This window comes from Heterodontus francisci, chromosome 10, assembly GCF_036365525.1.
Source record: "Heterodontus francisci isolate sHetFra1 chromosome 10, sHetFra1.hap1, whole genome shotgun sequence".
Lineage (NCBI taxonomy): Eukaryota > Metazoa > Chordata > Chondrichthyes > Heterodontiformes > Heterodontidae > Heterodontus > Heterodontus francisci.
In genome coordinates, this window is record NC_090380.1 from 53,850,903 (window position 1) to 53,877,151 (window position 26,249).

The 26,249-nt window shown below is 43.2% G+C and overlaps 1 protein-coding gene across 1 annotated transcript in view; it reads left to right on the forward strand.

The window, feature by feature from the left end:
• The window catches only part of LOC137374122 (immunoglobulin superfamily member 11-like), a 319,944-nt gene extending 296,592 nt beyond the window's left edge, over positions 1-23,352 (forward strand). The window contains 3 exon segments of the mRNA XM_068039887.1: positions 9,339-9,461; positions 14,716-14,863; positions 22,923-23,352. Of these exon segments, the coding sequence (XP_067895988.1) occupies positions 9,339-9,461; positions 14,716-14,863; positions 22,923-23,352 (701 nt within the window).
• Positions 23,353-26,249: the final 2,897 nt, after the last annotated feature.

Sequence of the window (26,249 nt, forward strand, 5' to 3'; positions counted from 1 at the left end):
ATGCCTCAGGAGTCATCAGCAAAGCAGCAGATGCTAGAGCTGCAGCATGAGGTGAGGGAACATTGGTGGAGCTTCCAGAGGCTTTGCAAAAACCCTGGCACAGATGATTGAGGAGTCCGTCCAGGCCATGAGTACTACTTTGTCTCCGGTGTGGCTTCTTCCATCAAGATTGCCCACCCTCACGGAGAGCCATATCCAGCATACCACTCAGTGGAGCTGGAGATGTGTGAGGACCAGCATGCCATCCCCAACTTCATGACCTTTGTGCAGCAATGGCTTGACGAGTGGTTGGGGGTTTGTGGGGAGGGTGGGTGGTGCATAAGGTGTCTGAACTCAACGCCAGGTCCTCGCTCTCCTCAGGTGAGTTGAGGTACAGGTGTGCCTTGAAAGGGCAGAGGAGCAGCTGCCTGATGCATCTAGGGGCTCCTCTCTGGGCACTCCTGGCATGAACAGCAACACCTCTGTCAGCGACACCAGCGCCTTACTCACTGCGGCGACAGAGGAGGCCTTCAGTGTGCTGGGGTCCTCCAGGCCAAGGTCATCCCACAGCAGCAAGGACAGCAACCTGCGTTCACCTCAGCACAGGGGGAACATCACTTGAAGGACACTGAAGAGATTTAAGAAGAGTACCTAGATGTACTCAGGGTTCGCAGGTTACTTTTTTGTTTGGAGTCTTGCAATTTTTTGTACCACCATTAAATGTCTGATGTGGCAAGACTTGAGGGCTCCTTGCATTTCTTGTGGGCTGCTGGGACTTCAGGAGCACCCAAGCTATGTCAAAGAGTTTTATGGGTGGGTGCACACCGCATGAGGTCGAGGCATTCCCCATGTTGCAGTGTAATGTCATTTTGGATGCAGGTAAATGGCAGGGTCAATGAAGGAAGTGGCAACAGGGCGGAAGAAGGTTTGCATGTATCTGTTAGTAAGGATCATGTGAACCGTGTCTGTATTAGTGTGTCCCAAGCATTCCTTGCGCATCTCTCATGGCACCTTGCCTGTGGCCCCTGGGGTTCCTTAGCATCCTAAGCCCGCTCGTCGTCTTCTTCCTTCTCCTCATCATTGGAGGAGACATTGTGCCCCTTGATATCCTCATTGTTTAATTGCTCTCCCCTTTGTAGCAGCAGGTTGTGGAGGGCACAGCAAACCACCATGATGCACGAGACCCTTGCTGGAGCATACTGAAGGGCTCCACCAGATCTGTCTAGGCATCTGAGCCGCATCTTCAGAAAGCCAATGGCCTGCTTGATGGTTGTTCGAGTTGTGACATGGCAGGTGTTGTACCTCTTCTCTGCAGCAGTGCTGAGGTTCCTCACAGGTGTTAGTAGGCATGTATTCAATGGTTAGCCCTCATCACCCAGTATTCTTCCTTGAAAGCACGCAGGGATCCTAAAAGGTTGGGCACCTGGAACTGCTACAGTATGTAGGCATCCTGGGAACCAAGCACAGACTTGCAGGAAGTGCTTGCGGTGGTCGCAGGCCAGTTATACATTGAGTGAATGGAAGCCCTTCCTGTTGATGAAGGTTGCAGGCTGGTCCGTGGGAGCCTTAATGGCCACATGTATGCAGTCGATGACACTCTGCACCTGGGGGAATCCAGCGATTGCCCTGAACCCCCTGGCCCTCTTAGCCTGACTGTCTAGATCAGTACGAAAGCGCACCTATTGGCTGGCCCTCTTGAAGATGGCATTGGTGGCCTACCTGATGCAGCAATGTTGCAGAATGGGAGATCCCACACATATCTCCAGAAGATCCATGAAATTATCCTGAGGTGGAAATGTTCAGTGCCATGGTGACTTTCAGTGCCACTGGCATTGGGTGGCCACCGCTTCCCATGGGGCTCTGCTCGTCCTCCATCATGGCGCACTGCTCTGTGACGGCCTCCCTGGAGAGGCGCATCCTTCGGCCACACGGCTGCTCTGACATCTGAAGGTAGCTGAGCCTCGGACAGTCGACCCTCTCAGCTGGTTAACCTTTTCTCCACAAAGGAGGTTGATTGCAAGTCCCTCTGCGCCTTTCTCTTCTGCCCCGCTGAGGCTGGTGCTCCTGTTGTCCCTTTGGTTGCTGCTGCCCCACTGCCTATGGGTGCAGCTGTCTGCCTTTCTGGTGGTGCTTCTCAATGGAGGAACCTGAGTAAATGAGACCCATGGCATGTAGATTCACTCAGTCTCCAGGATCTCTTTCCACCTATGCTTTACCCACAAAAGTGCCTGCAGTGATACACCACTCTGGTGGTATGCCCCTGTAGCTCTGACACTTTTTACCTTCCTCCCCACTGACTATGCCAGTGCCCGCACTGTTCCACCCTCCCTCCTAAGGCACTTTAGTGCTCTCAATGGCTGCCGTTTGGAGCCAAAGTGGACCTCCCGCTCGCTCTCCTCCTCCTTATACCCGGCGAGGCTCTGAAGCCCTGTAGTTTACATGCACTTCTAGAAAAAGCCAAAGACCCCAATAAAATTGAAGTTAATTGCCTTTTAAACAGGCTTAATTATCTGCCTGGCATGTGTAAACGCGAGGTTCTCCCATCATGCTGGCCACCCTTTGCAATATCCGGTTCTGACATGAAGATGTCAAGTGTCCCTCCTAATGCATTCCGACCCAATATTCTGATGCTTCCTGGCTCGCCTCCAATGGGCCGTGAAAATTCAGCCCAAAGTTTCCTTATCATTTGATTGGCCACAGTTTTGCGGAGTCCGTTTCATCTCATTGCCTGTGCTAGTTTCCATCAACGTACGTGTCAACTTTGGAATCTAGCAAAACATTCAAAAAGCTGACATGGTTTCAAAAATAGTTCCAAATATAAACCAATGACATGTTGAAACAGGTTATGTTACTGGAAGTACAATGGGGCACAGGCTTCATGTAACTTAAGCAGCTAAGTATACATAGCATTCCTTCACTTGCGTTTGGCTGATTATGCCCAGGAATCGGGAGGCGTGTTAGACTGAAATTGCTAATTTTTTTTTGCGGTTAGCCACTCAAAACTACCTGTAATAAGCTTCAGATGCATAGCTGGATTAAGAATTCTTGGGGCTCTGGGCCCACAGTACAACCACCTCCCTTCGCCCAAGATCCATTAAAACACAAATGTGTAGTAAAATGCAAGAATAATAGGTCCATTGAATATTTAAACACTGCATTAATAATATGACAATAGACCACACTTAATAAAACTGCTGTTGGCTATGATGTTAATCTACACCTGTCCCAATGCTTAGTCCAGGAATGCAAAGATAAGTAAGATTTCTAATATTGGGCTGGATCATGCATACCAGAAACACTTTATTCTTAACTTCATCCGATTAGGGAAGGATATCTGCCGTCCTTACCTGGTCTGGCCTACATGTGATGCCAGACCCACAGCAATGTGGTTGACTCTTAACTGCCGCCTGAAATGGCTTGGCAAGCAACTCAGTTGTCAAGGGCAGTTAGGGATGGACAACAAATGCTGACGCACACATCCCATGAAAGAATAACAATAAAAAAAATTGACTGTATCAAGGTACCCTTCCAGATTTTTCATGCATGCTTCCATGCCCCCTTGCTTCAAGGCACATTTTATGGGTGGCACTGAAATAACTTCTAATTTTACACATAAGTGTCTCTAACCAACAGTGCTACCAGAAGCTACATTCTTGATGCATTATATTGAACCCACATAAGAAGGGATGCAGACTCTGAAAAAGGATGGCTGTCTCTGCTCTTTCAGATTCCAGTGTCTGTTTGTTTTACCTATGCTTACAGGAGAAGGCTGTACATAACTTTCAGGAGAAAACCTGAACTAGAGGTGGACCTTTGAATGCCTTACCTGCTTCTCCAAAGTTTTGAGCCAGAAACCAGTGATGGAGTGGGGGAGGAAGGACATGGGAACTTGATGCAAGTGTTCAGCAAATATCCTTCTTTTGTTAGTCTTTTTGTCCCACTCAGTTATGAAGATGCTGATTTACTTTGCAGCACAACAGTATGTCACACTATATTTGTATCTGACCTGATGCCATTGTGACACTTGTACCTTTTTTTCTATAGGTGCTTCCCAGGATGAAGGGTTAGGTTCTAATGCTTCTGAAGACTTAGACCCTTCACAGCATACCACATGGTGCAAGCAGAATCTCAGATAGATGCATCCTGGGTGACTTAGAGAATGATTCTCTGGAAGAAACACTGGGTGAACTGTATACTACAAGTGAGGAGGAGCAAGAGGAGGTGACAGCAATGGATCAGGAACCAGCTGTCTACAGAGCCCATCACAGATGGTACTCAGTTATGCAAAGCATGAATTGGTACCTCATGGACCTACCTATAGAAGGGAGTTGTTGAACAAGCAAAAGGCTTCACACATCTTTTGCAAATGTGCACCAGACTTTGCAAAATTGTTGGATAAGCTGTAGAAGTGCAGTCCTGACTTGTGCAATAATGGCACATGGATTCACATCCCTTGAGGTTACCATGGCATGCATGACAATGCCATGACCATCTCTGTTCTTAATTGGACAAGTTGGCTTGTTGGACTTCAGATATTGACAATTTGCTCCCACACAGACCATCCTGAAGGAATCCCCAGCATTTGGGGCATGGCAGGAAGATGGTTGTGGTTGTTGGAAGCCAATCATCTCAGCCCCAGGATATTGCTGCAGGAGTTCTACAGGGCAGTGTCTTGGGCCAACCATCTTCAGCTGCTTCAGAAATGAGCTTCCCTCCCAAGAGGGCAGAAGTCAGGATGATTGTTTATGATTGCACAGTGTTCAGTCCCATTCACAATTCCTCAGATAATGAAGTAGCCTGTGCCCACATGCAGCAAGACCTAGACTGCATTCAGGCTTGTGTTGCAACAGCAAGTAGCATTCGTGCCACACAAGTGCTAAGCAAAGACCATTTCCAACAGGAAAGTCTTAAACCACCTGCTCATGACTTTCAATGGCGTTACCATCAACAAATTTCCCCACCATCAATGTCCAGGGGGTAACCTTTGACCAGAAACTTAACTGGACCAGCCGTATAAATACTGTGGCTATAAAAGCAGGCCAGAGGCTGGGAATACTGCAGCGAGTGACCCTCTAAAGCTTTTCCACCACCTAAAAAGTACAAGTCAAGAGTGTGACTTTCTTGGATGAGTGCAGCTCCAACAATATTCAGAAGCTCAACACCACCCAGAATAAAGCACCCACTTGATCGACATCCCATCCAGTCCTTATAGCATTCACTTCCTCCTTCATTGGTGTAATGTGACTGCAGTGTGTACCATCTACAAGATGCACTGCAGCAATTTGCCAAGGTTTTCTCAATAGCATCTCCCAAATCACTGACCTCTGCCACCTCGAAGTACAAGGGCAACAAGCGCAATGGGAGCACCACCATGTTCCTCTCCAAGTCACACATCATGCTGACTTGGAAGTACGTTGTCATTCCTTCACTGTCACTTGGTCAAAATCCTGGAATTCCCTCCCTAACAGCCCTGTGGGTGTACCTACACCACACAGACTGCAGCGATTCAAGAAGGCAGCTCATCACCTTTTCAAGGACAATTAGGGATGGGCAATAAATGCTAGCTTTGCCAGCAACGCTCATAACTTTTGAACGAATAAATAACAGAAAGAGGAGCAAATGTGGCAGCTGACTCTGAAGACAATGGCACGTTAGTTTATCCAGCCAATCCTGTCATTGGACTGAAGAATTGCCAGTTTGAGGACAGGGGTTGACAGCCAGCACAGTATTAGGCATTTTGCCAGCATCTGAAGGGATATGAGGCCACAGTGATGAAATGTCAGCCTGCTACCGCACTTCTGCCCTCATTACTGTAGTATCTTGAAGAGCAGCAATTTAGATTCTTAAAGACATACACTATGCAGAGTCACAAAAGTGAAGCACCGGAGTGACACATATGATTCCATTCTTAAATAAATAAAATAATTGCACTTTATTTCACTTTAGCCCAGAGTTTCTTTGAGAAGGGCAATATTAAGGTAGTGACAGCATTGTACATAAGGTAAAGCAGATGAAAATGTGGCAGGGGGGAAAGATTGTTTATTTTGCTACTGAATGGTGAAAACTTGTGCATGAGTGATTCTGCAGGAGCAGAATTACAAGCCTATGGGGTTATTTTGCAAGAGTTGTCCATGACTTTGCTCACTTCTTCCTGAGCATTCACTGCCCTGGCAATAGTTGGGCTTGGGCTTACTCATTCTCCTGCTGCATGGTGACTCTCCTTTTTTATTGTAAAGTTATACAACACATAGCAGATGTCAATAAATTTGGAAATGATTGCTGGGCATACAGCTGGAATCTCCCCTCACCCCACCCCACCCCCTTCCCCGCCTTGTCCGTCCAAGCCATGTAATCATTGCTTAGTGTACTTATGATGTGTCTAATGCTAATTCTGTTGAGTGTTGTGTCTTTTTGTATCTGCATTCAATCGGGGTTTCTTAGGGATGATAGGAATGGTGGGGACAGCGTTCATCAGTTCCTCAAAAGGTCTCTTGGGAGCCATTGTCTAGTTGCCATTCTTTCACATAATTTTGGCTCGGTGGACTGTCACAAATCACAGAATTAAGGTCTGATGGATACTGCAAGCTAACAGCCATTGACTTGCACGATGAAGTTCTTAAGACCTGATGCTAAGGGGATAAATTTCTGCAGGGTGGGGGGTGGTCTTCAAACCTCCGCTATAATTTAGGCTGAAGATCTGCAAAAAAAAACCTCAGAAAAATGGTGGATTTAGTCAACCAATAATGTGTTTCAGAAGTGTAGCTTGTGTCTTGCCTACAGCCACGTTGTAGAGGAAATACAAGCCTGATTTTTGCTTCCAGCAAGAGCACACTTAAACTGAACTATGGTGGGTGGTGGGATAACTCTGTGGGAGTGCCAGTGGAGGCAGCTTAAACTCTCTCAAACAGAGAGGCAGGAATTTTAAGTCAGGCCCGAGGACCTGCCCACCAGCCAAAAAAGTCTGTAGCGAGCCTGCCTCCGCTAGACCTGGAAGCCACAACATAATATTACATGGCCAAGGCCTTTAATTAGCCTCGGGTGGGACTTCCGTCCCTCTGAGGCAGAAAGTCCTACCTTCAGGAGCTGCTGACCAATCAGTGGGTGGGCAGCTGTTCAATCCCAGCAGCATCATTGGAAGCTGTGGCTACTACTGGGACTGCACCCATCCAAGACTGGCAACATGAACGAGGTCCCAAGATGCAGGTTAAGTGTGTGTCCCTGGCTAGGACCCAATCAGCTGGGCCCTGGCGAGGCAGGGTGGGGGGTTCTCGCCAGTGAGGACAGCCTGCACCGCGGGGGGGGCGGACCCTCTCAGGCACAGGGCGACCGATCAGGAGAGCAACCCCACAGCCTGCAAGGAGGCCACCAGATTTGACAGGACAACCTTCTGAGCTACTGAACTGCCTGCCACTGATGCTAATATATCGGTGGCGGCGGGAGGAGGCCCTTAAGTGACAATTAATTGGCAACTTAAGGGCCTTAATTGGCCTGGGGTGGGCTGCTTGTCACCTCCCCAGCTGCTGATAAAACTGCAGCGGGGGCAGGAAGGTGACAGGAATGGCACTCCCTCACCCCTCACTCAGTCAGCCATTAAAACAATTCAGATTCAATGTAGATTAAGCAAAGAGTTAAGTCCATCAAATGAATATTTAAGGTGACATATTTATCATAAAAATATCCACTTTATGAATCTAACAGAATTTTATAAACAATTATCTTAACAATAACATGCTATTATACAGCAATATTTTTGAGGGGATATATATATAATATATATATTCATAAGACTGAGGAAGCAGCTATAGTTCGATATCAACGTTAGTAATCCATTCACTGATTTCAACTGATGCAGTGTGAATGGCTGTGATGCCACAATTTGAGCTGGTCCTCCTGCGGGGATGTAAAATTTCAGCCAGCAACAGAGTCCAAACACTGACATCCACATAGAACATGGACAGTTAGCTTGTTTGTGGCCAATTGTCCTGGCAGCCCCTACCCCCATCCCACCCTGACACTGGACAGGAGTATTGTATTCAAAGTGCGGTGCGCCTATCTACAATGATGGTAGCTTGCAGTTATATAACACCTTCAACGTAGTAAAACATTCCCAGGCACTTTACAAGAGCATTATTGAACAGAATATCACATCAGGTCCTGGTCCCAGTGTGTTGCGATTTTCCAATGCAGGCAATTAACATAGCCTGAATGCAGGTCTGTCCATTGGCAGGGCATGGCTGACAAAAAAGGGGAGTGAAGTCTGGCCATCCTGCAGCAGTGTTCCTTATTGCCAACCTTGGGAACTAGAGTGCAGCAGCGCAAAGGCCCCAAGTACCAGAGTCAATGGATAATTAGTAAGAAAGTTTTAACTTGTCTTTTGGGCTCTTTTAGTCTGAGGAAGGGTCCTTGTGCATGTCCAGCATCGAGTTTATGGAGTGTCCTTACATTCTTCCTTCATGGGCATTGGCTGCATGAGAAAACTGATAATCAGGATAATCCTTGCCACCTCATTTGCATTCATAAGTTGGACCCGTGTCTTTTAGAAATGCAGGTCTGGTTGTAACAGTTTCTACTGCACTTCTGGTGAAATGTTGGTGGTGGACTGGGAGCAGCTCCAAGAAAATTTCTGGTTAAGGTATGTCTACCTGAAATGTGACTCCATCATTTCTCATTACAAATGGACATAAAGCTGCTCTTTCCATTCAGCCTTAGATTTAGATTTAGATTTAGAGATACAGCACTGAAACAGGCCCTTCGGCCCACCCAGTGTGTGCCGACCATTAACCATCCATTTATACTAATCCTACACTAATCCCATATTCCTACCACATCCTCACCTGTCCCTATATTCCCCTACCACCTACCTATACTAGGGGCAATTTATAATGGCCAATTTACCTATCAACCTGCAAGTCTTTTGGCTGTGGGAGGAAATCGGAGCACCCGGAGGAAACCCACGCAGACACAGGGAGAACTTGCAAACTCCACACAGGCAGTACCCAGAATTGAACCCGGGTCGCTGGAGCTGTGAGGCTGCGGTGCTAACCACTGTGCTGCCCCTGTTCTTTTAAATTTCCAATACTTGCCTTTTTTTTATTCTTGTTATTAGAAACATCTATATAGTAACTTGGGTGGCCTGTGGTTGGGGGAGATGGGCTTTACCTTTACATGGTTTTCCTTTCAACTGTCGTAATCATTAAGTGTGAATGTGGCCTTCAGCGAAAAGCTAATAAGTGCCCGAGTAGGAGCAAGGTCAACACTGTCTTGTCGTTGAGGTGATATATTTTAGAGCTCTTCAACAATGGTCTTTACAAATCAACAAATTATTGTGCATTCCATAAATGTTCAATGTATTATTTCAGATCAGATGCAGGGAACATTGGTTCTCCGGAATATCAGCACTGCTACAAATGGTTTGTACCAATGTACAGCTTCTAATGCAATTGGATCCAGTACCTGTGCCATTGACCTACAGGTCGTTGCACGTAAGTACACTGGCTTTTCGTGGAAAATTCATTGTATGATTTTCTTCCTCCAAGTGCAGAATTCAGTTTGACCTGCCTCAGGTTTTTAATACATTACATTCCTTAATAGCAACTCGGATTTTGCACTCTACAGCATTTGCAGATATTAGCCATCCAGCCATTGAAACAATTCGGACTCAATGTAGATTAAGCAAAGAGTTAAGTCCATCAAATGAATATTTAAGGTGACATATTTATCATAAAAATATCCACTTTATGAATCTAACAGAATTTTATAAACAATTATCTTAATAATAACCTATGCTATTATACAGCAATATTTTTGAGGGTATGTATATGGATTCATATGGCTGGGGAAGCAGTTATAATTCAATATCAAAGTTAGCAATCCATTCACTGATTTCAGCTGATGCAATGTGAATGGTTGTGATGTCACCTGGAATGGATCTCTCAGGGCAAGAGTTCAATATATGGGTGATGGTCTTACTTGGATGACCACAGTCACAATTTGAGCTGGTCCTCATGCTCCATTTGGGGAGCAAGCAGCCCCATCTTCCCTGGCCCGTCCTCAAGTCGTTGAGGGTTGTCCAGATTTCCTTTGGGAGGTTGAAACCTGGGACTTCACCACTCGGGTTGCAGTTGGTGATGTTAGTCAACCAGGAGGTGCGGGTCGATTTGTAGGGTGTGGAGTGTATTCCAGTAGGGGCTATGAGATTTCATGTGAGTGTGTGCAGGTTTTTTGAGGTCCTGTATCACTGGGGGTGCTTCGTTAGCTGTCAGCCGATGGTATTCTTTGAGAAAAATGTTTTCCCTGTGGATATTGGGAGGTTCAATGTGTGTTTGCTCAGGAAGCCACTTGAGCTGTGTCGGTCTCAACGTTCCAGAAATAATCCTCATGATTTCCCGGAAATGGATATCTGCCTGTTTGTGTGGCGGCTCCTGAGCCAGGTTGAGCAGCAGTACTCTGCTGTTGGATAGACCAGGGTGAGTGAAGTAGTGTGTTGGCTCTGCTGCCCCAGGTGGTACCTGCCACTTTCCTTATGAGATTCACTCTCGTCTTGACCTTGGCTCAGGTGTTATTTGGAGTGAAAATTAAGTACATTATACATAAGATGAGTAAGGCCCTTGTCATATTTGAAATGATAAGTCTGCAATACTAATTCTACCATCTTCTCGTTATAGCTTTAACATCCATCTGAGCAAGTAGTCAGTTTAATGGCTCATTTGCTCTTACATTACACTATTGCATTGGAGAGTCAGCTTAGACTATGTGCTGACATCCTGATGTGGAATCTTAGTCCACAACCTTATGAATCAAAGGAAAGAGTGAAGCTAGCACTTCTGATATATTTTTTGAGGAGCTTGTGTGTTAGGGAGAGATTTAAGTACAGTCTTGCAACGGTTTTATAGAAATATGTGGTTTGTTTAATGTTTCTTGTAATCATAAACTGGCTTCCTATTATTTGTGACCCTCTAATTTTCTCCTCTCCCTCTGTTGAAGGAACTGACTTATTCTGGGTTACAGTTTCATAGGCACTAGATATTCTTCAGTACCTTGCCTTAATGGCCATCCGTTATGTATGTTTTGACATACTATTTGATCTAAGGCTGTATGGTAGTTGAGCCCATCTTTTTTCACCCAGTGATCATATTCATGTACTTATCAGTATGATTCACTGGATAGTGACTAGGAGTAGGAATAATGGTATATTAGCACACCTCTTGCTACCTGGCTGAGATAAATTAAGTTAGCATAAATTGGGGATTGACTCTGGAATCTTCTGCTGGGAAATTGCAGTTGGGCCATTAGGGGACACCAGTTGCTGTATTTAAATTGCTAATAAGTCTTTTCAGTTCAATTAAATGTATTGAAAAGTTCTACCTCCTTCATTTTAAAATGTCTTATTGTTACACATTTGAGATAAACTCAGATGAAAACATGCAGACTGAGTGGGGAAACGGTATTAAGTTAGATGCTACCATTGTGAAACTGCTTAAAAAAAGTAAAGATTAATATTATGTGTATATGGTGCCTTAATTAGCATGTATATGTATTAAAGTGGATAGAGATCTGGACTATTAACATTATTGTTAACATTAATATGTAAACAACATGCTTGGGAACACATCAAAAATATTTATCATTTTAAAAATCCTATGTTATAAGCCTCTGCTCTTTATTATTCATTGTCTTCTCCTCATTCAAGCTGATCTTTAAAATATATTATTGGTGAAGGGACTGTGTGATGTATGCCAGTCCAAGCCAGACTGCTGGGATGAAAGTCACCTCTCTTTCATGGTTGTTAATGGTTCTAAATGAAATTAGTTCAGGCAATAACAACCCAGTTCTCTGGGGATGCAGGTCCATAGCACAGACCTTCCAATACTTCGGCACTAATTGACACTAATGAGGCAATCTCACAGAGACATTGAGGCTGGCTAATGTGAGAAATGGAAATGTCATGCTAATATGAGGGTAGAGGAGGGGATTCCAATAAGGTTTCTGCAGCAAACTATATTTGCAGTATTATACAAATAGTAATTACAGATCTCTATAAGTTGTCTCTCCCAGACAGATGTTTTGCAGATTTTACACATTACAATTTCTAGAAATATTGTGAAATATTAAGGACTATTTTTATTCCAGTCATGCTGCTGTGAAACTACCAGAAGGCACTGCTTCCCAGATACATTGTTTGCTAGAAAGTTGACAGGGAAAAAAATTGAATCCTGAAAAGCTATGGGCAACCATGGTGTGGTATAAAGAGGGACCGGGGATTAAGTGAATAGTGAAAACAAGAAAGAAAGACTTGCATTTATAAAGCAACATTCATGACCTCAGGATGGTCCAAAGTGCCTTTCAGCCAACAAAGTCCTTTTGAAGTGTAGTCACTGTTGTAATGTAGGAAAAGCAGTAGCTAAGTTGCTCACTGCAAGAATCCATGAACAGCATTGAGATAAATGATCAGGTAATCTGTTTTACATGTTGGTTAAGAGATAAATGTTGGTTAGGACACTAGGAGCTGTCCCTTGCTGTCCTTCAAAAGTGTTGTGGGATCTGATAGAGCAGATTTAATTTTTAATTTAATGTGGTTTAATGCCTTGTCCACAAGGCGCCACCTCCAACAGTGCAGTACTGTCTCAATACTGCACTGAAGTGCTCGCGAGATTATATACTCAAGCCTTTGGGACTTGTACCCATGACCTATCAACGAGTACCACTGCACCAAGGGTGGCACTTCTCAGTTTATAGTGTTGTTTATGTTACAGCCAAGTGGATGATGGCATGGCTTGTTTCCACTGTTCACCTCCCAACTGACGATAGCAAGAGTTGTGGTTACTAGCATCTTAACCTTTTGTGTTTTATTTGCCATATAAACAGAAGAATATCAGGTTTTCTTGCAGGTTAAAAAAAAAACTAAATATTTTGAACAAATCCTGAAATGATCGCAACACCACTCATGCATACATTCGCTCTCACACGCATTCTCAAAAGAAGATAGAAAAGTACAGGGTAAGAGGTGTTCAGAGTTTAGGTTGTAAAAGTCTGTTGTTTCAGGAATAACCTGTAGGATCCTCCTCGGAAGGTGAATTTTTAAAGTTGCAGGCCTGTTTGCTGGTTGTCTGGTATTAGTTCGGCTGTTGCAGTCTGCTGTTTGTTCTCTTTGGGTTGAAGATGGTGCTGGAGTCTTGGGTCAGTTCTCACTTGTAGAACATGCATATTTGCAAAGGCACTCTCTTGTCTCTACTATAGCTAGCTCCCAACTTGTCTCAGCAGCATTCAACTGTATTGGCTAGAATCAGTCTCTCTCTCTTTCTCTCTCTGTCTCTCTCAACCTTGGTGGAATTCAAAATGTTTTTTTTGTTGCTGTACTGTGAGAGCTGAGGGCTCTTGTCTCTTGTCTTGTCCTGAAAAGACTCCCCCTTTTGTTGCTCAAGGCACCTTTTAAAGTGAATCTCTCACATTAGCCTCTGTGAGGAGACGCAAGGTTCCCCCTCCCTTGTTTTAACCACATAATGGCTCAGGATGTGGCTATTTCGCACCACCTTTGTTTCAAAATAACTCATTCAATTCAGGAATGTCTCTTGATGGTTTCAGGGTGGGTGTAATTGACACCTCTTAGCTTGGAATGTATCCTTTTGTCCTTAACAGACAGTGAGACAGTATGAATATACAGCCCAGTCAGCCTGACCTTTGGTGGTCATTTTGCAATGCGTTGTCCATTTTTTTTTGAAGGAAAAGTCAATTTTTTATAACTCTTCAGTTTGGTTCTGTATTTCATCGCTGCACTTTTTGTGAGCGCGACATTTGTGAACTGCCACACTTTCCAGTTCAAGTTCCAATTTACAAAAATGGCTCAAATTTTTGTGAAGTGGTTTCTAGCAGACTAAGTTTGGCCTCGGAAACCCATTCAGGTGGAGCCATTCTAGGTCAACTATATCCACTGATGATAAAAATATGGCACAAAAACCTGTCCGTTCGAATTGTCTGTACACTTACAGGAAGACTATCTGGACCAAAAAGCAGAAAAATCATTTGTGACGCTTCAAAATTTTAACATGACCATATTTAGCACAAATTATTTGTGCCTGGAATCCTCGGAGTTGCTCCCACTCCACTGTTGTAACTCTGCTGAAAGTGCAGTGGAAGCCCTGTTAATGTGTGTAAACATGTTTATTTTGCCACACTTGCAACTGAGTTAAGGCAGAGCAGATCCACACTCAGGCTTTAGTCCTGCTGTAAAATGTGTACAATTGCCACTATCTTGAGAACTTCTTTCCGAGTAGTGCTGCAGAACAAGCTACAAACCTACAACCTGCAAATGGAAGTCACAACAATACAGTGAGCAAAAGCTTATTTATCATCAAATACTTTGTCAGTATAGCCCAAAATATTTGTTGTGAAATGATTCATAGAAGTTAAAGATGTCATTGCACTCTTGGGCCAGCGTGTTCTATGTTGTATTAGTATACTGCATGCAGGTTCAAATCCCATAAATACCCATTTCAGTAAGTACATCAGGAAAGGTCCCAACCAGAGGTTTGGTACTTCAGAAAAGAAAGAGCAAGTAAATTTCAGAGCATTTGGTTAGAAAGCATCAGATGCCTATCAGCAAGTCACCTGCCTATCATTTGGAGAGTGATGCATTTTATGAAGAGTACCTAACAAGTAGGAGAAAATACTGTTTAAAAAAAAATGGATGCAGGGAGACAAAAGAAGCTAAAATTCTCTTGATTTCTTTTGCTTCAACAGCACAACTCCAGAATGTTGGAATCATAATTGGAGCTGTGGTAACAGGTATCCTGGCACTTTTGCTCTGCATCCTTTCTATTGTTGTCATTCTATTCCACTGGAGGAGCAAAAAAAAATATGAAGAGGAAGATATTCCCAATGAGATCCGGTTAGTACTTCACGACATTAAGAAAAATAGAATTTGCATTTATACAGCACTTTTCACATCCTTGGGACATCTCAAAACTTTTCACAGCTAATGAATTACTTTTGAAGCACAGTCACTACTGTGTAGGCAAATGTGGCAGCGAATTTGAACCTAGTCAGGTCTCAGACATTGCAGTGAGATAATGACCAGTTAACCAGTGTTTTGGTGATGTTGGTTGTGGAATAAATGTTGGCTATGATTCCAGAAGAACACTTCTGTTCCTTTTTGAACAGCACCATTGGATTTTTGTTCTACATCCAACTGAACAGCAAATGGATCCACAATTTCATGTTTCATCCAAAAGATGGCACCTCTGACAATGCAGCATTCCCTCAGTACTTAAGGGGTTTTGCACAGACGGTAGCAGTTCGTAAACCCTCTCAGAACTGCAGAAGCATTTATTGGGTATCCGCAATGGCTCAGTTGGTAACACTTTTGCCTCAGAATCAGCCCCATTCCAGAGACTTGAGGACAAAATCTAGGTTAATGCTCCAATTCAGTAATCATGGAGTGTTGCACTGTTGAATTTGCCACCTTTCAGATGAGTCGTTCAGCTGAAGCCCCATCTGCCCCCTCAGTTGGATGTAAAAGATCTAATGGCACTATTTCAAAGAAGGGCATGGGAGTTCACCAAAGGTGTCCTGGTCAATATTTATCCCTCAAATAATATCGTCAGAACAGGTAATATGGTTATTATCACACTGTTGCTTGTGAGACCTTGCTGTGTGAACATTTGCTGCCATGTTTTCTATATTACAACAGCGGCTACAGATCAAAAGCATTTAATTGGCTGTGAAATGTTTTTGGATGTCCTGAAATCATTAAAGGTGCCATAAAAATGTTCTTTCTTTTGCTCTATGTTCAATATGATGTGATTTAAAATAACTGGTTGTACCTCCCTGGCAATCAATTTATGCCTCCCATAAGGCATGAAAGGACATTTCCTGTTGCTTTCCATTTTCTTCAGAATCTCTTTCAGACGCATCATTAGAATAGGATTTTTTTAAAAAAGTAAAGCAACAGGTTTTTGTATTACATGTGTATTGACCTTCGCTTTAGAATAGCCTCAACTTTGTGATCTATCAAAATCTGTTCTGAGAACTGGCCCAAGCTGCCGTAGTGCACTGATGTGAGTGTACCCCATTTTATGGGGTCTGAATAATTAGCATAAGCTTCCAGCACAATGTCGGTCATGTGCTAGTAGCTAATGAGGTATGCACAAAATCTGGCCAGCAGCCGACCTTTCAAGGAACATGCATAAACTTTGGAGTTAAAGATTGCATAGAGGGTATGCATTATTTCAGCCTTTCGAAAGCTTCAAATTGAATTTCAAATATTTACCAAAGTTGGGGAGCCGTGAGATTGGCACAAGTGAGGTGAAAGGAAACATAATCATAGGTCAATAGAGATGCAATGGCAGACATTTAAGGGGATATTTCAGAATACACAGAATAGATACATTTCAACGAGAAAGAAAAATTCCAAGGGACCTGCCATCTGTGGTTAACTGAAACAGTTAAAGATAGTATCAAACTTAAAAAAAAGGCCGATAATTGCGCAAAGATGGAAGGCAGGTCAGAAGATTGGACAGAATACAAAACCAGCAAAGAAGGACAAAAAGATTGATAAGGTAAAATTAGAGTACGGGAGAAAGCTAGCTAGAAATATAAAGACGGATAGTAAGAGTTTTTATAGATATTTAAAAATGAAAAGAGTTAACGAAGTGAGCGATGGTCCTATAAAAAGTGAGTCTGGGGAATTAATAATGGATAATAAGGAGATGGCAGATGAATTGTACGGATATTTTGCTTTGGTCTTTACTATTGAGGATACAAATAACATCCCAGTATTATCTGCAAGTCAGGAAATGGAAGGGAGGGAGGAGCTCAAGAAAATTACAATCACCAGGGAAGTGGTACTTAACAAATTGTTGGAGCTGCAGGCTGACGACCCCGGGTCCTGATGGACTTAATCCCATGGTGTTACTAGAAGTGGCTAGTGAGATAGTTGATGTGTTAGTTTTAATTTTCCAAAATTCCCTAGATTTGGGGAAGGTTCCTTTTAGATTGGAAAATAGTGAATGTAACTCCTTTATTCAAAAAGGGAAGGAGACAGGAAGCAGGAAACTACAGGCCAGTTAGCTTAACAACAGTCTTGGGGAAAATGTTAGAAGCTGCTATTAAAGATATTCTAGCAGGGCATTTAGAAAAAATCAAGGTAATCAGGCAGAGTCAACATGGTTTTGTCAAAGGAAATCATGTTTAACCAATTTATTGGAGTTCTTTGAGGGAGTTACATGTGCTGTGAATAAAGGGGAACTGGCGGATGTATTGTACTTAAATTTCCAAAAGGCATTTGATAAGGTGCCACATCAAAGGTTATTGTAGAAAATAAAAGCTCATGGTGTAGGGGGTAACATTTTGGCATGGATAGAAGATTGGTTAGCTAACAGGAAACAGTAGGCATAAATGGGTAATTTTCTGATTGGCAAGTGTAACGAGTGGTGTGCCACAGGACTCGGGCTTATATAAATGACTTAGATGAAGGGACCGAAGGTATGGTTGCTAAATTTGATGATGACACAAAGATAGGTAGGAAAGTAACTTGTGAAGCGGACATAAGGAGGCTACAAAGGAATATAGATAGGTTAAGTGAGTGGGCAAAGACCTGGCAAATGGAGTATAATGTGGGAAAGTGGGAAAGTGGGAAATTGTCCACTTTGGCAGGAAGAATAAAAAAAGAAGCATATTATCTAAATGCTGAGAGATTGCAGAGCTCTGAGATGCAGAGGGATCTGGGTGTCCTCGTGCATGAATCGCAAAAGGTTCGTCTGCAGGGACAATGTAATTAGGAAAGCTAATGGAGTGTTATTGTTTATCGCGAGGGGAATTGAATACAAAAGTAGGGAGATTATGCTTCAGGGCATTGGTGAGAGCACATCTGTAGTACTGTGTACTGGTTTCCTTATTTAAGGAAGGATATAAATGCATTGGAGGCAGTACAGAGAAGGGAATATTTCTTTAAAGAAACCAAGGACAAAAATAGAGGTGGAGTTGTATTCTGGTTTGAAAACTGCAAACATTAAGTAGGCAGCACCTCCCAGTTTTAAAGGAACACAGATTGAATCTGACAGTGAATCCCCTAAACATACCATACTAATACCTGGAATGGGTCACCTGTTTTACGAGGGAAGATTGGACAGGCTAGGCTTGTATCTGCTGGAATTTAGAAGAGTAAGAGGCGACTTGATTGAAACATATAAGGTCCTGAGGGGTCTTGACAGGGTGGATGTGGAAAGGATGTTTCTCCTTGTGGGAGAAGATAGAACTAGGGATCACTGTTTTAAAAATAAGGGGTCGCCCATTTAAGACAGAGATGAGGAGAAATTTTTTCTCTCAGAGGGTCGTGAGTCTTTGGAATTCTCTTCCTCAAAAGGCAGTGGAAGCAGAGTCTTTGAATATTTTTAAGGCAGAGGTAGATAGATTCTTGATAAGCAAGTGGGTGGAAGGGAATCGGGGGTAGATGGAAATGTGGAGTAATCAGTTCAGCCATGAACTTATTGAATGGCGGAACTGGCTCGAGGGTTCGAGTGGCCTACTCCTGCTCCTAATTCGTCTGTTCATATAATGTGGAGACAGAAAGTGGAATCTGTTAGCAAATGACAGTGGGCAGCATCTGCCTGCCTGCTTAATAACTGACATAATGAACATAATGCTGCAGGAGGTGGATATGATGAGGAGTAGTCTGTTCAGGACTTCAGAGCATCTTTCTCAGAGGGCAGCAGCAGCACTCTGCCTGTCAGGAGGGCAGCAGCAGTCTCTAAAGTTGTGGTTGTTGGAGGCCAATCATCTCAGCCCCAGGACATCGCTGCATGAGTTCCTCAAGGCAGTGTCTGAGACCTAACCATCTTCAGCTGCTTCATCGTGACCTTCCGTCCATCATATGGCCCGAAGTGGGGATAGTTGCTAATAATCATTAGTTCCCGCACAGTGTTCCGTCCCGTTCGCAATTCCTCAGATAACAAAGCTGTTCTTGCTCGCACAAAGCTAGTCCTGGACGACATCTGGGCTTATGCTAATATGTAGCAAGTAACATTTGTACCACACATGTGCTGAGCAATGACCATTTCCATCAGGAGAGGGTCTAACCACCTCCCCTTGACATTCAATGGTATTACCATCATCAACATCCTGGGGGACACCATTGACCAGAAACTTAACCAAACCAACCACATAAATACTATGGCTAAAAGAGCAGATCAGGGACTAGGTATTCTATGGCAATTGACTCACCTCCTAACTCCGGAACGCCTTTCCACCACTTACAAGGCACAAGTCAGGAGTATGATGGAATACTCACCACTTGCCTGGATGAGTGCAGCTCCAACACCATCCAGGACAAAGCAGCCCATTTGATCAGCACCCCATCCACCCCCTTAAACTTTCACTCCCTCCACCACTGGCACACAATGGGCTGCATTTAGTCGCACGAGTGGGGCTCCTGGTTCTGTGCTGAAAAGGCGAGGGGAACCCTGCCTTGACCTTTTGGAGCACCCCCGCCAACCCCTGCATGACTCAGTGGTGCTCAGGCACTTAAGTGCCTAATGCCAAAATCCTCGTCCCATTAAAGATGGGGATCCTGCCTCCAAAAGCTGCCAGCTAATCAGAGGCATAAGCAGTGCCACTGAGAGCAGTGGCCACTACCGACACTACAGGAGGCCTGGGAGCAGGCTGAAATCTGGTAGCCGGGACAGGAGGCATGTTTGGTGGGGTCACTGGAGCCAGTCCAGCAGGCCCTGGCGATGTTGGGGGATAGGGAGGGGGTGTTTGCCAGGGGAGTGGGAGTTGGGGTGATTGCCCACGGAGGAGGCCCTCCCCGCAAAGCCCGTGGGGAGGTCGCCCAGTAAAACGAGGCAACCTACCTGTGTGGCTTAATTCCAGCAGTGGCAAGAAGATGCCCTTGAGTGGCTAGTGATTGGCCACTTAAAGGCCTCAATTGGCCTCTGGGTGGGAAGGCCATCTTCGGCCTTTCTCGCCTTGACTTTATCGAGGTGTGATCGGAATGCGATGGGGCCTCCACCCACCACACTTCCTGTTGCAATTCTCTGGTCACACCTGCCTTCTAGCCCATCCCGGGGTGGGGAAGGGCATTAAATCCAGCCCTGTGTCTGCAGTGTATACCATGTTTCTGAAGTGTGTAGCATCTACAAGATGCTCTGTCGCTTTTGCCAAAGCTTCTTTGATGCCACCTTCCAAAGCCCTGCCCTCTACCACCTAGAAGGACAAAGGCAGCAGGCATGTGGGAAGCCCAGCACCTCCAAGTTCCCTTCCAAGTCTCACACCATCCTGACTTGGAAATATATCCCCATAACTTCATCATTGCTGGGTCAAAATCCTGGAACTTGCTCCCTGACAGCACTGTGGGAGCTCCTTCACCACATAGACTGCAGCGGCGTTGCCAGCAGCTCCATGTCCTGTGAATGAGAAAAAAAAATGTTGTGATATCTACTATCCCTGTACTCTTGGGAACCCAGCACCTCAAAACTTTCTGTCCTTTGCCAAGCTGCAGCCTTGTTTCTGCAGGTGGAGTGATGAATGTGTTGTCACTTGCAGACAAAGGCTTTTGTTACATCTTTGGACAGATGATTGACTCATTTTGCATTTATCATCTTGGTAGCTTGGAAGGATCTGGGGGTGTAAAAGTTTATTGAACCTGCACGGGAACAGCCATTGTGTAAAGTCATGACATCTGAAGTGTTACAGATATGTGCTGGACGCAAGATTTTTATTTGCACAGCATATATGGATTTCATTTTTTACTGTACTTTTTTCATTCAACTATTAGTGATTGCAAGAAGTTTGATTGTAAAATGTGATACTCTGATTGGAATCAATGCAAGTTTCACCAAAATGTACTGTTTTCTATTAAGTTCTGCAGAAGAAAATTTATGGAAATGCACATTTTTATTGTGCAGAACACTTGATTTATTGGGTTAAATGAATAAATGTAATTTTCATTCTGAAGGCTATCGCAGTTACATTTGTCATCTTTTAAGCTAAAATCTCATATCCTAATAATGATTTCAGAAAAAATGTACAAAATTTATGTGATAAGGATTGATGGATTATGGAATAATGGATGATGTACAAGAGCTCTTTGGACCTTGGGGTTATTTTTTTTGCAGGCTGCCTGATTAGTTATACAATCTGTTTGTATTAGGCGTATTAAATGTAACAAGATTTCTTTTAAAAAGCCAATTTTAATATGCAAGGTTTCACTGACCAGGTGAAATATTTTGCGTGAGGATGGTTTGGTGGGAACATCAATGCATTCACAGTGCAGAGACATGTTTGATTCTCACTGAGTTTCCCTACTGAGTCACACTGCTATGGATATGTACTTAGTGCAGAGCAGGTTCAACACTATATTTATTATGCTGTGCTTTTATCCACTGACTCATTGGAGTTTCCCAGGATGTCTTGATGGTGGAAGCAACTTCATAAATGTCTGATTGTTAGGAAAAGAGTGAAACAAATGATCAGAAGATTGTGCTCACTACTTATATGTTGGTTTGAAACTAGGCCAAACTGATGGGAGTGCTGAAGCTACTTTGATTTCAAAGTTGCTAGGCAACCCTGCAGAAGATACTGGGATAATTTACTTCAAGATCTGTTCTAAATCTTTAGAATACTAGCATAACTATCAAAACACTGGAATTAATTTAAAAGATTTTAGATTTTTTGTTGAAACATTGATGGAAGGTGGTATTAGCTTGGGCAGCTAGTTTTTTTTCAGCTGGCGCAGACATGATGGGCTGAATGGCCTCCTTCTGTGCCATAATTTTTCTATGGTTCTGTGGTTCTATTGGTTTATTTTGAAATACACAATGCTTTTTTTTAGTTAGAATTATATATAATGGGCAGGAACCAGGTTACTGTTTGTAATATTCATGAATAAAATACATAATTCTTGCTTTCGTGCATGGTTGGATTCCTGTGGAACTGAGAAATCTGTGGGATAATACTTTACATATGCCATATTAGGGCTGGATTTTATGCACCCACCCCCCCCCCCCCCCCCGAGATGGGGACAGAGGTTGGGGGTGGGGGAATGGGGCGCATAGAATCGTGATATGAAGTGGGGGGCAGAGGGCTTGTCACTACCTCATCCCCAAGCTATTTTGTCAGGGGCGGAATAGGCCAACAATGGCCTTCCCACCCACAGGCCAAATGAGGCCCATACGTGGCCTTTTGACAGCCATGTAAGGGCTTCATCCCTGCCACCCACCTCCCCCCGCACTGCTGGGATTTAACCAGCGACAGGGGTTGCCTTTTAATAAGAGGTGCCCTCCCTGTGGTCTTGGTGGTGCGTGGGGTGGGTCCATGGAGGGCCCTGCAGGCAAAACCTCCACCTCCGTGGACCCCCCTCCCCCCCCCCCGTCCCTCCCCCACTCCCTGTACTTCACGCCCACCCTCGTTCGCCGGGGCTTCCCAGACTGGCCCTGGCAACCCTTCCTCACTTACCTGAGGTCCAGGGTCCAAGCCTCTACAGTACGGGCAATGGTCACCGCTCCCAGTGGCACTGCTGAGCTGCTGGCCCTGTGATTGGCCGGCAGCTCTCGGAGGCAGGATCTCTGTCTTTAAAGGGGGTTCGCCCGCCTTTTTAGCCTGGCACGGGAGCCTCACCGGCTGCACAAAATCCAGCCCTTAGTTTCACAGTGATGTCATAAAGAAGGTTAACAGTCTTCACCATATTGCAGTTTTAATGTCATTTATTGATACCTATGGTACAAACAAAATATATAGAGAACAAGTGGCATACCCCAATGGGGAGTCTGTGTTCATCTTGAGCATGTGACCAGTGCAATAATCTATTTAGTTTATTGTATTTAATTCCATGTAATTGATCAAGTTTTGCATTTTAATTCCTGGAAAATCATCAGTTACATTATTTACATAAACTGAATCAGTAGGTGGTTAACGATTCTGATTTTTAAAAAAATCAATATTCTTTTCTTCAGGGAAGATGACATTCCACCATCATCATCCACCAAAGGTTTCCATCCAGCTGGTTCCTCTGAAAATGTTACCCTTGCATCAGCAAACACATACAATGCCCACTACTGGCACAACAAGAAGCCCACCTATGAGTCAAATTCGTTCAGTCGTTATAATGGACACACGCGCCACTCAATTACGACAACGTCCAGTCAACCACAGAACCGACCACTGTATACAAATGGAAGCCCCCACACCACACCAAGGGCAATGGTCATTTCTACAAGTTTATCTCCATCTTCACAAAACCTAGCAAGATGCAATGGCTCACTTGGTCGTAAAACAGCTTCACAGCACACGCTCTCCTATGCTGTTAGTCATGCAAATCTTCAACGAATGGGTGGCATACCAGTCATGATACCAGCACAGAACAGGGCAGGATCTCTGGTATAGATAACATCTCATTAATAGACTGAAGGCAATACTTGTGACCTAAACCTCAGTTACACACTGGAATTTTTTTTATTTAAAAAAATACACTACGTCCTTTCTTGGCAGGTCCTTGATCTGTGAGAGGTATATAAAAGCAAAGCCATTTCATGCCTGAGCTTGACTTACATGAAACTGCATTTTGTCTTAAATTAACACATTTCTGAAGTCTTACTTTGCTTTTCAAAAGTCATTGATTGACATTGACCTACCTTCTCAAGGTTCATGAAAAAAGAATCCAAGTTATTCCATAAGGAACAAAACAGTTGCTTGAAATTGAAGATGAGTAATCCAGGTTTGCGATATGAGTACAGCTTCTTAATTTGTGAGGGACTGAACACGTGATGGAAATAAAGTTACTGCCCTCTGAGAGAACAGGATATCTGAAGGATTTTTACCCAGTATATATCAAAAATGTGAATGCATCACTTCATTTAACTTTCAGATGCCTGTAACTGCACCTGGGAAATCAAGAAATGTTTGAATGAAGGGCAATATTCAAATTTAATGACTAGTTCTGGAAAATTAATAACTGACTTCCAAAGATTCAGTAACGTTTTGTAAGTGCATTAAATGGGTGAGAAATTGGTGGAAAAATAGTTTTATCAACTGGACATGACTTTGGAACAATATAGTTTTCTCTGAAGGAAATGGTTTCAGGTTATCTCATCCAAGCTGAATGTCTTGGATACCACAGCACGTTTCTTTTCCTAAAGCGTCATTTTAGAATGATGCTACAAAAATTATGGTGGTGCAAATTACAGACAAGAAGACCAATCCTAACTATGATAAAAGCGGACTGCTGAGATGATTTGAGGAAAAGAAAATTGAAAGTGGAATGGAAATATCGAATTATATCTTTAACAATAAAAACGGGTTCATAAATACCTGGACTGAACATGCTCTTAATTGCTCTCTGGAACAATAAACCAGTGTTTTGCAATGGTTTTGTTTGAACAACAACATTTAAAATGTTATTTGTAGAGAAGGAAAGATTTATAATGTATGAAGTTGACATTTTCTGAATAAATATTTCTTTCATTTCCCTATTGTTGAGATTAGGTTACACTTATATTGCAAGTTAATTATGTTTACATTTTTGAATGGTTTTTATGACTCTTACTACTATTGTACATTGTTTGAGTCAGATAGGACCCTTTAGCTGGAAGATTGCAGATTGGTACAGATTCCAGATTCTTCTGCTGCCTTGATACCACAGGGCCATGAATAACCATGAAAAGACCCTTTTTCATTGTACAAGAGATTGAGGGCTAACATTAGATACCTGTTTGACTTCTGTAGGTTACTGTGGAGATTTTGTGCTGACATGGGCACTCTGGCAGTCTTTGGTAAGCAATGAACCATGTCAGTGGTATAAAGCATTTAACTACTGTATTACAAAGATACCCAATCCATTTTATTTAAAGGATAACATGAGCTGCTTCCATCTGTGTTATGCAAATACTGACTGTTGCTGATGACAACAGTGCCAAAACAACTTCCTGGGAAGTTACTAACCACACCAGCTATAAACAAATCTAAAAACTTGGGTTTTACGCTCCCCCCCCACCATTTGTAATACTGCTAGTCAATGCTCTGTAAGCGACCCATGCTGAATATATGTTTATAAAAAATCTCCAGTGTCACTGAGATGAGATTGCCTGTCAGTGAAAGTGAATTAATTGGCAGAATTGAATGAAAACTCTTGTCAAAGACACCACTGATTTTCAGCCATTTCTGTATGGGGAATTTCAGTTATTGCATTAATCAGTTTAAAAATCTGGAGTCAGCCATTTTTAATTTCTTGATTCTTGTACATTTAATAGAGTTATAGATGTGCACAATAAAACTCAAATTAGCACTGTAAAATAGCATTTTGAATTTTTCAATTTCTAAAAATTACAGTACTGGATGTAATAGGGTTATACATTCAGTTTATCAGGTTTTTAAACAATTGTACAAAAAAAGTCAGGGTTTCGATGACTAATAAGGTTAGAATCAGTAATCTTGGCATGAAATTAAATGGTGTGGAGAAATAGAAGTCATTTGGAAAAGCACACTTACCCTCCAGACAGATGTTAGAAAATAATTGCTTGGTCTATTTTGATCAGCCATCAACATTTCTAAACCATTTATCGGTTCATATTTTATTGTCCAACAGTCGAATGTTGTCAGCGGTGTTGCACTGATGAGCGTGTTACATAATACATAGTTTAAAGTTGTAACATTGTCTCAATCAGCATTGTTTCAGATTTTACAATCTAAAAATGCTAATAATTATGGCTGCAAAATTGCACTGCATAGCTTTTTTTTAAATTTCCAAAATATACTTTATTCATAAAAATCTGCAAAAATTACATTGCCAAACAGTTTCAAACAGCACCAAAAAATACAAACATTGCAAGGGAGATCAGTTTCCTTCAATACTATCATGAGTTTCTTCACAACCCTTCCATTTCACAATTGTCGTGCCAATTACAGTTTTACATTTACAGCAAATGAAAATATTAACGATACAGTTCGAGGGGTTTCCCATGGATCCAGCCCCTCAGTTCAGCTTGGTGGGGGGACCTTACACTGTGCTCTTTCCCCATTGAGCCTTTGCTGCGGCTGCCCCAAGCTTTAGTGCGTCCCTCAGCATGTAGTCCTGGACCTTGGAATGTGCCAGTCTGCACCATTCGGTGGTGGACAACTCTTTGCGCTGGAAGACCAGCAAGTTTCGGGCAGACCAAAGGGCGTCTTTCACCGAATTGATAGTCCTCCAGCAGCAGTTGATGTTTGTCTCGGTGTGCGTCCCTGGGAACAGCCCGTAGAGCACAGACTCCTGTGTTACAGAGCTGCTTGGGATGAACCTCGACAAA